The 10,324-nt window shown below is 44.4% G+C and overlaps 1 protein-coding gene across 1 annotated transcript in view; it reads right to left on the bottom strand.

Annotated features, from left to right (window-relative positions):
• LOC127922463 (voltage-dependent T-type calcium channel subunit alpha-1H-like) overlaps positions 1-9,404 on the bottom strand; it is a gene marked incomplete at its 5' end in the record, with an annotated part of 133,385 nt that extends 123,981 nt beyond the window's left edge. The window contains 4 exon segments of the mRNA XM_052506229.1: positions 174-271; positions 1,743-1,803; positions 5,177-5,249; positions 9,248-9,404. Coding sequence (XP_052362189.1) covers positions 174-271; positions 1,743-1,803; positions 5,177-5,249; positions 9,248-9,404 — 389 coding nt within the window.
• Positions 9,405-10,324: the final 920 nt, after the last annotated feature.

The raw sequence follows: 10,324 nt of genomic DNA, 5'->3' as shown, positions 1-10,324 counted from the left end.
TGTGTATTCATCATACCACACACTATTGAGGACATACTGTGTACTCATCATACTACATACTATTGAGGACATACTGGGTACTCATCATACTACATACTATTGAGGACATACTGGGTACTCATCATACTATTGAGTACATACTGGGTACAACAGACAGACAGAGAGGTGCTCACTGGGTACTCTGTTGATGGCTCGTAGTGGGCGGAGCACCCTGACAGTCCTGATGGCTGATAGGCTGACGTTGTGTCCGTCTAGAGAATACTCCAACATCCTGAGGAGAGAGAAGGGAAACTCAGTTTTACCCTGACCTCTGAACCCTGTCAATGAACCTCCACCCACTAAGGGAAGGTTTCCCCAGATTAAGGCTATTCTCAAATATCTTTTATTCCAGGACAAATCTGCGTATAGGAAACCCAAGCTTTTAGTCCAGGACTAGGTTTAGTTCAGGACTAGGTTTAGTTCAGGACTAGGTTTGGTTCAGGACTAGGTTTGGTTCAGGACTAGGTTTAGTTCAGGACTAGGTTAAGTTCAGGACTAGGTTTAGTTCAGCACTAGGTTTAGTTCAGGACTAGGTTTAGATCAGGACTAGGTTTAATCTGCGTCTAGGAAACCCAAGCCTTTTAGTTCAGGACTAGGTTTAGTCCAGGACTAGGTTTAGTTCAGGACTAGGTTTAGTTCAGGACTAGGTTTAGTTCAGGACTATGTTTAGATCAGGACTAGGTTTAGTTCAGGACTAGGTTTAGTTCAGGACTATGTTTAGATCAGGACTAGGTTTAGTTCAGGACTAGGTTTAGTTCAGGACTAGGTTTAGTTCAGGACTAGGTTTAGTTCAGGACTAGGTTTAGTTCAGGACTAGGTTTAGATCAGGACTAGGTTTAGTTCAGGACTAGGTTTAGTTCAGGACTAGGTTTAGTTCAGGACTAGGTTTAATCTGCGTCTAGGAAACCCAAGCCTTTTAGTTCAGGACTAGGTTTAGTTCAGGACTAGGTTTAATCTGCGTATAGGAAACCCAAGCCTTTTAGTTCAGGACTAGGTGTAATCTGCGTATAGGAAACCCAAGCCTTTTAGTTCAGGACTAGGTTTAGTTCAGGACTAGGTTTAGTTCAGGACTAGGTTTAGTTCAGGACTAGGTTTAGTTCAGGACTAGGTTTAGATCAGGACTAGGTTTAGTTCAGGACTAGGTTTAGTTCAGGACTAGGTTTAATCTGCGTCTAGGAAACCCAAGCCTTTTAGTTCAGGACTAGGTTTAGTCCAGGACTAGGTTTAGTTCAGGACTAGGTTTAGTTCAGGACTAGGTTTGGTTCAGGACTAGGTTTAGTTCAGGACTAGGTTTAGATCAGGACTAGATTTAGTTCAGGACTAGGTTTAGTTCAGGACTAGGTTTAGATCAGGACTAGGTTTAATCTGTGTCTAGGAAACCCAAGCCTTTTAGTTCAGGACTAGGTTTTTTAGTCCAGGACTAGGTTTAGTTCAGGACTGGGTTAAGTTCAGGACTAGGTTTAGTTCAGGACTAGGTTTAGTTCAGGACTAGGTTTAGTTCAGCACTAGGTTTAGTTCAGGACTAGGTTTAGTTCAGCACTAGGTTTAGTTCAGGACTAGGTTTAGTTCAGGACTAGGTTTAGTTCAGTGAGTTTGTGTGTGTGTGTGTGTGTGTGTGTGTGTGTGTGTGTGTGTGTGTGTGTGTGTGTGTGTGTGTGTGTGTGTGTGTGTGTGTGTGTGTGTGTGTTCTGTCCATCACTGACCCGATGATAACGATGAAGAAGTCCAGTCTGTTCCAGGTGTCGCCAAGGTAACCCTTCTGACCTACAAAGTTAATAATAATATGAATTAAACACAGGTTTAAGAATGAGAGGACATTCAGGCCTGTTCTACTATAGAAACGTCTCTGTTGGAGGAATGAGAGGACATTCAGGCCTGTTCTACTATAGAAACGTCTCTGTTGGAGGAATGAGAGGACATTCAGGCCTGTTCTACTATAGAAACGTCTCTGTTGGAGAATGAGAGGGCATTCAGGCCTGTTCTACTATAGAAACGTCTCCGTCTCCTGTTCTACTATAGAAACGGAGAATGAGAGGACATTCAGGCCTGTTCTACTATAGAAACGTCTCTGTTGGAGGAATGGAGGACATGAGGCCTGTTCTAGGACATTCAGGCATTCTGTTCTACTATAGAAACGTCTCTGTTGGAGGAATGAGAGGACATTCAGGCCTGTTCTACTATAGAAACAGGCCTCTCTGTCTCTCCGTCGGAGGAATGAGAGGACGTTCAGGCCTGTTCTACTATAGAAACGTCTCTGTTGGAGAATGAGAGGACATTCAGGCCTGTTCTACTATAGAAACGTCTCCGTCGGAGGAATGAGAGGACATTCAGGCCTGTTCTACTATAGAAACGTCTCTGTTGGAGAATGAGAGGACATTCAGGCCTGTTCTACTATAGAAACGTCTCTGTTGGAGGAATGAGAGGACATTCAGGCCTGTTCTACTATAGAAACGTCTCTGTTGGAGGAATGAGAGGACATTCAGGCCTGTTCTACTATAGAAACGTCTCTGTCGGAGGAATGAGAGGACATTCAGGCCTGTTCTACTATAGAAACGTCTCTGTTGGAGGAATGAGAGGACATTCAGGCCTGTTCTACTATAGAAACGTCTCTGTTGGAGGAATGAGAGGACATTCAGGCCTGTTCTACTATAGAAACGTCTCTGTCGGAGGAATGAGAGGACATTCAGGCCTGTTCTACTATAGAAACGTCTCTGTTGGAGAATGAGAGGACATTCAGGCCTGTTCTACTATAGAAACGTCTCTGTTGGAGGAATGAGAGGACATTCAGGCCTGTTCTACTATAGAAACGTCTCCGTCGGAGGAATGAGAGGACATTCAGGCCTGTTCTACTATAGAAACGTCTCCGTCGGAGGAATGAGAGGACATTCAGGCCTGTTCTACTATAGAAACGTCTCCGTCGGAGGAATGAGAGGACATTCAGGCCTGTTCTACTATAGAAACGTCTCTGTTGGAGAATGAGAGGACATTCAGGCCTGTTCTACTATAGAAACGTCTCTGTTGGAGAATGAGAGGACATTCAGGCCTGTTCTACTATAGAAACGTCTCCGTCGGAGGAATGAGAGGACATTCACGCCTGTTCTACTATAGAAACGTCTCTGTTGGAGAATGAGAGGACATTCAGGCCTGTTCTACTATAGAAACGTCTCCGTCGGAGGAATGAGAGGACATTCAGGCCTGTTCTACTATAGAAACGTCTCCGTCGGAGGAATGAGAGGACATTCAGGCCTGTTCTACTATAGAAACGTCTCTGTTGGAGAATGAGAGGACATTCAGGCCTGTTCTACTATAGAAACGTCTCTGTCGGAGGAATGAGAGGACATTCAGGCCTGTTCTACTATAGAAACGTCTCTGTTGGAGAATGAGAGGACATTCAGGCCTGTTCTACTATAGAAACGTCTCCGTCGGAGGAATGAGAGGACATTCAGGCCTGTTCTACTATAGAAACGCCTCCGTCGGAGGAATGAGAGGACATTCAGGCCTGTTCTACTATAGAAACGTCTCTGTTGGAGAATGAGAGGACATTCAGGCCTGTTCTACTATAGAAACGTCTCCGTCAGAGGAATGAGAGGACATTCAGGCCTGTTCTACTATAGAAACGTCTCTGTCAGAGGAATGAGAGGACATTCAGGCCTGTTCTACTATAGAAACGTCTCCGTCGGAGGAATGAGAGGACATTCAGGCCTGTTCTACTATAGAAACATCTCTGTTGGAGAATGAGAGGACATTCAGGCCTGTTCTACTACAGAAACATCTCTGTTGGAGGAATGAGAGGACATTCAGGCCTGTTCTACTATAGAAACGTCTCTGTTGAAGAATGAGAGGACATTCAGGCCTGTTCTACTATAGAAACATCTCTGTTGGAGGAATGAGAGGACATTCAGGCCTGTTCTACTATAGAAACGTCTCTGTTGAAGAATGAGAGGACATTCAGGCCTGTTCTACTATAGAAACATCTCTGTTGGAGAATGAGAGGACATTCAGGCCTGTTCTACTATAGAAACGTCTCTGTTGGAGAATGAGAGGACATTCAGGCCTGTTCTACTATAGAAACGTCTCTGTTGGAGGAATGAGAGGACATTCAGGCCTGTTCTACTATAGAAACGTCTCTGTCGGAGGAATGAGAGGACATTCAGGCCTGTTCTACTATAGAAACGTCTCTGTCAGAGGAATGAGAGGGCATTCAGGCCTGTTCTACTATAGAAACGTCTCTGTTGGAGAATGAGAGGACATTCAGGCCTGTTCTACTATAGAAACATCTCTGTTGAAGAATGAGAGGACATTCAGGCCTGTTCTACTATAGAAAAGTCTCCGTCGGAGGAATGAGAGGACATTCAGGCCTGTTCTACTATAGAAACGTCTCTGTTGGAGAATGAGAGGACATTCAGGCCTGTTCTACTATAGAAACGTCTCTGTTGGAGGAATGAGAGGACATTCAGGCCTGTTCTACTATAGAAACGTCTCTGTTGGAGGAATGAGAGGACATTCAGGCCTGTTCTACTATAGAAACGTCTCTGTTGGAGAATGAGAGGACATTCAGGCCTGTTCTACTATAGAAACGTCTCTGTTGGAGAATGAGAGGACATTCAGGCCTGTTCTACTATAGAAACGTCTCTGTTGGAGGAATGAGAGGACATTCAGGCCTGTTCTACTATAGAAACGTCTCTGTTGGAGAATGAGAGGACATTCAGGCCTGTTCTACTATAGAAACGTCTCTGTCGGAGGAATGAGAGGACATTCAGGCCTGTTCTACTATAGAAACGTCTCTGTTGGAGAATGAGAGGACATTCAGGCCTGTTCTACTATAGAAACGTCTCTGTGGGAGAATGAGAGGACATTCAGGCCTGTTCTACTATAGAAACGTCTCTGTTGGAGGAATGAGAGGACATTCAGGCCTGTTCTACTATAGAAACGTCTCTGTTGGAGAATGAGAGGGCATTCAGGCCTGTTCTACTATAGAAACGTCTCTGTGGGAGAATGAGAGGACATTCAGGCCTGTTCTACTATAGAAACGTCTCTGTTGGAGAATGAGAGGGCATTCAGGCCTGTTCTACTATAGAAACGTTCATAATTGTTTTATTCTAAACTTTGAAATTCCCACTTTAAAAAGGTCACCTACCTAGAACACCCAGAGCCACCATCTTCACCAGCATCTCCACCGCAAAGAACACAAAGATACCGTCATCCAGAGCCTAACACACACACACACACACACACAAAGAGAGACACACACACACACACACACACACACACACACACACACACACACACACACACACACACACACACACACACACACACACACACACACACACACACACACACAAAGAGAGAGAGACACACACACACACAAAGAGAGAGAGAGAGAGAGACACACACACACACAAAGAGAGAGAGACACACACACACAAAAAGAGAGAGACACACACACACACACAGAAGAGAGAGAGAGACACACACACACACACAAGAGAGAGAGAGACACACACACACACACAGAAGAGAGAGAGAGACACACACACACACACAGAAGAGAGAGAGACACACACACACACACAGAAGAGAGAGACACACACACACACACAGAAGAGAGAGAGACACACACACACACAGAAGAGAGAGAGACACACACACACACAAAGAGAGAGAGACACATACACACAAAGAAGAGAGAGAGAGACACACACACACACAAAGAAGAGAGAGAGAGACACACACACACACAGAAGAGAGACACACACACACACACACACACACACACACACACACACACACACACACAGAGGGAAGCAGTGAGTACTGTAGTTGTTTATCTCATGTTATTTATATTCACAGTGATGTTTATAACAGACATGTTTTAACCACAGAGGAGTGCATTCTGGGATAATTCTGTCTCTGACCTCCGAACCTTTAATCCCACTGCTGGGACTGGCACTGCTGTTTTCCCACAAAACAGCCCAAATATTCTCCTCTACATCTCGTGGTTCACGTGGTAAACCCTTCAACCAATCACGGGTCCTGTTCAACATGTTGACCCTTCAACCAATCAGGGGTCCTGTTCAACATCATGACCCTTCAACCAATCAGTGGTCCTGTTCAACATCATGACCCTTCAACCAATCAGTGGTCCTGTTCAACATGTTGAGGAGGTCAACCCTTCAACCAATCAGTGGTCATCTTGAGGAGGTAAACTCTTCAACTGGTCAGTGGTCCTCTTGAGGAGGTAAACTCTTCAACCAATCAGGGGTCATCTTGAGGAGGTAAATTCTTCAACTGGTCAGTGGTCATCTTGAGGAGGTAAACTCTTCAACTGGTCAGTGGTCCTCCTGAGGAGGTAAACTCTTCAACCAATCAGGGATCATCTTGAGGAGGTAAACTCTTCAACCAATCAGTGGTCATCTTGAGGAGGTAAACTCTTCAACCAATCAGTGGTCATCTTGAGGAGGTAAACTCTTCAACCAATCAGTGGTCATCTTGAGGAGGTAAACTCTTCAACTGGTCAGTTGTTCTGAGACATGACGTCCTTCTGCCTCCACTTTAAAAAGTCATTTTGACCAAAAATTAAACTTTTGACTACTTCAATGTACGGTTAACTTCCTGGTGCATCTTCAGACTTTTTGCCTAGTAGAGATGTGGTGGTTTCATCTTCAGAAATAGAGATGTAAGGTGGTTTTCATCTTCAGACGGGCCTAGTAGAGATGTAAGGTGGTTTCATCTTCAGGCGGGCCTAGTAGAGATGTTGAGGTTTCATCTTCAGACGGGCCTAGTAGAGATGTAAGGTGGTTTCCTCTTCAGACGGGCCTAGTAGAGATGTAAATGGTGGTTTCATCTTCAGACGGGCCTAGTAGAGATGTGAGGTGGTTTCTACTTCAGACGGGCCTAGTAGAGATGTAAGGTGGTTTCATCTTCAGACGGGCCTAGAGAGATGTAAGGTGGTTTCATCTTCAGACCCTAGTAGAGATGTACAGGTGGTTTCCCTTGAGAGGGCCTAGTAGAGATGTAAGGTGGTTTCCTCTCTCAGACGGGCCTAGTAGACATGTAAGGTGGTTTCATCTTCAGACGGGCCTAGTGAGATGTACAGGTGGTTTCATCCAGAGGGCCTAGTAGAGATAAGGTGGTTTCCCTTTTGACGGGCCTAGTAGAGATGTACAGGTGGTCTACTTCAGGCGGGCCTGTAGAGATGTAAGGTGGTTTCTTCAGACCAGAGGAGATGCCATAGTAGAGATGTAATGGTTGTTCTACTCCTCTGTCCCAGATGGCCTAGTAGAGATGTAAGGTCGTTTCACATATCTAAACGTTTAACTTCTTGGTGACTGGGGGGATGAGTAGCTTGGATAAATAAGGTGCCCAGAGTAAACTGCCTGCTACTCTGTCCCAGATGCTAATATATGCAGTAGTATTGGATAGAAAACACTCTGACGTTTCTAAAACTGTTTGAATGATGTCTGTGAGTATAACAGAACTCATCTGGCGAAAACCTGAGAAAATACCAACCAGGAAGTGGTTGTAGTGTTTCAACTCTTTGCCATCCCAATATACATATCCCAAATGAGGGTCATTTTGGACTTCTACTAAGGCTTCACTAGATGTCAACAGTCTTTAGAACGTTGTTTCAGGCTTCTACTGTGAAGTGGGACCCAATGATAGGGAATGAGCCAGGTGTCTGGCAGAGTGCCACAGGCTCTGACATATCCCACGAGAGAGTTAGCTCTGTTCCATTGCTTTTCTACAGACAATTCTCTGGTTGGAACGTTATTGAAGATGTATGTTAAAAACATCCTAAAGATTGATTCTATACTTAGCTGGACAAGTTTCTACGACCTGTAATATAACTTTTTTTTAACTTTTCGTCCAACGTTCGGCTGGTCCTGGATTTGGATTTGGATTTGTTTACCAAATCAAAAGAAGGTATTTGGACATAAATGATGGGACATTATCGAACAAAACAAACATTTATTGTGGAACTGGATGGCTGGGGGTGCATTCTGATGAAGATCATCAAAGGTAAATCAATATTTCTAATGCTATTTATGACTAATGTTGTCTACCCAATAAGGCGATATCTTTTTGGGCTGCTTGTGTGGAATTTTAATTAAAAGATTGTAGTTGTTTTGAATTTGGCGCACTTTCACTGGCTGTTGAGTTGGGACGCTACCATCTGTCTGTCTGTCTGTCTGTCTGTCTGTCTGTCCAGTCTGTCTGTCTGTCTGTAAAGCCTTTTTGAAATCAGACACTGTGGCTGGATTAATGAGAATTGTATCTTTAAAATAGTGTAAAATACTTGTATGCTTGAGGAACTTTAATTATGAGATTTTTTGTTGATTTGAATTTGGCGCCCTGCACATTCACTGGCTGTTGGCGAGGTGGGATGCTACATATCCCAGAGAGGTGGGATGCTACATATCCCAGAGAGGTGAGATGCTACATATCCCAGAGAGGTGAGATGCTACATATCCCAGAGAGGTGAGATGCTACATATCCCAGAGAGGTGAGATGCTACATATCCCAGAGAGGTGAGATGCTACATATCCCAGAGAGGTGAGATGCTACATATCCCAGAGAGGTGAGATGCTACATATCCCAGAGAGGTGGGATGCTACATATCCCAGAGAGGTGAGATGCTACATATCCCAGAGAGGTGAGATGCTACATATCCCAGAGAGGTGAGATGCTACATATCCCAGAGAGGTGAGATGCTACATATCCCAGAGAGGTGAGATGCTACATATCCCAGAGAGGTGAGATGCTACATATCCCAGAGAGGTGAGATGCTACACCCAGAGAGGTATCCCAGAGAGGTGGGATGCTACATATCCCAGAGAGGTGAGATGCTACATATCCCAGAGAGGTGAGATGCTACATATCCCAGAGAGGTGAGATGCTACATATCCCAGAGAGGTGAGATGCTACATATCCCAGAGAGGTGAGATGCTACATATCCCAGAGAGGTGGGATGCTACATATCCCAGAGAGGTGAGATGCTACATATCCCAGAGAGGTGAGATGCTACATATCCCAGAGAGGTGAGATGCTACATATCCCAGAGAGGTTAAACTGTTGTCTCACATGAAACCCTTGATTCTCTTTATCCAAAATACTGGAGTATAGAAGCTAATTTTACATATAAACGTTAGCTTCACTGTCCAAAATAAAAACAAGAATGTAATTTGTACGTAAGGAGCCAACTTACCTGTAGGAAAGAGCAGCGGTTGTTGAGACAGTGAACGTCGTCGCAGGGCTGGAACATTCCTAACGTCACACAGTTCAGAAGAATAGCCAGCATGGAGACACGCTCAAACCACGTGGAGACAGGAGTCAAGGAACATTTAGAGTGGAATATATACCAGCTAGAGACACGCTCAAACCACGTGGAGACAGGAGTCAAGGAACATTTAGAGTGGAATATATACCAGCTAGAGACACGCTCAAACCACGTGGAGACAGGAGTCAAGGAACATTTAGAGTGGAATATATACTAGCTAGAGACAGCAGTCAAGGAACATTTAGAGTGGAATATATACCAGCTAGAGACAGGAGGACACATATAGAGGGAATATATACCAGCTAGAGACAGGAGGACACATATAGAGGGGAATATATACCAGCTAGAGACAGGAGGACACATATAGAGGGAATAATATATACCAGCTAGAGACATGAGGACACATATAGAGGGAATATATACCAGCTAGAGACAGGAGGACACATATAGAGGGAATATATACCAGCTAGAGACAGGAGGACACATATAGAGGGGAATATATACCAGCTAGAGACAGGAGGACACATATAGAGGGAATATATACCAGCTAGAGACAGGAGGACACATATAGAGGGAATATATACCAGCTAGAGACAGGAGGACACATATAGAGGGGAATATATACCAGCTAGAGACAGGAGGACACATATAGAGTGGAATATATACCAGCTAGAGACAGGAGGACACATATAGAGGGGAATATATACCAGCTAGAGACAGGAGGACACATATAGAGGGGAATATATACCAGCTAGAGACAGGAGGACACATATAGAGGGAATATATACCAGCTAGAGACAGGAGGACACATATAGAGTGGAATATATACCAGCTAGAGACAGGAGGACACATATAGAGGGAATATATACCAGCTAGAGACAGGAGGACACATATAGAGGGAATATATAGCAGCTAGAGACAGGAGGACACATATAGAGGGGAATATATACCAGCTAGAGACAGGAGGACACATATAGAGGGGAATATATACCAGCTAGAGACAGG

This window comes from Oncorhynchus keta, unplaced genomic scaffold (assembly GCF_023373465.1).
Source record: "Oncorhynchus keta strain PuntledgeMale-10-30-2019 unplaced genomic scaffold, Oket_V2 Un_contig_2577_pilon_pilon, whole genome shotgun sequence".
Lineage (NCBI taxonomy): Eukaryota > Metazoa > Chordata > Actinopteri > Salmoniformes > Salmonidae > Oncorhynchus > Oncorhynchus keta.
Note: the sequence above shows the minus strand (reverse complement) of the source record. Positions and strands in the feature narration are given on the sequence as shown.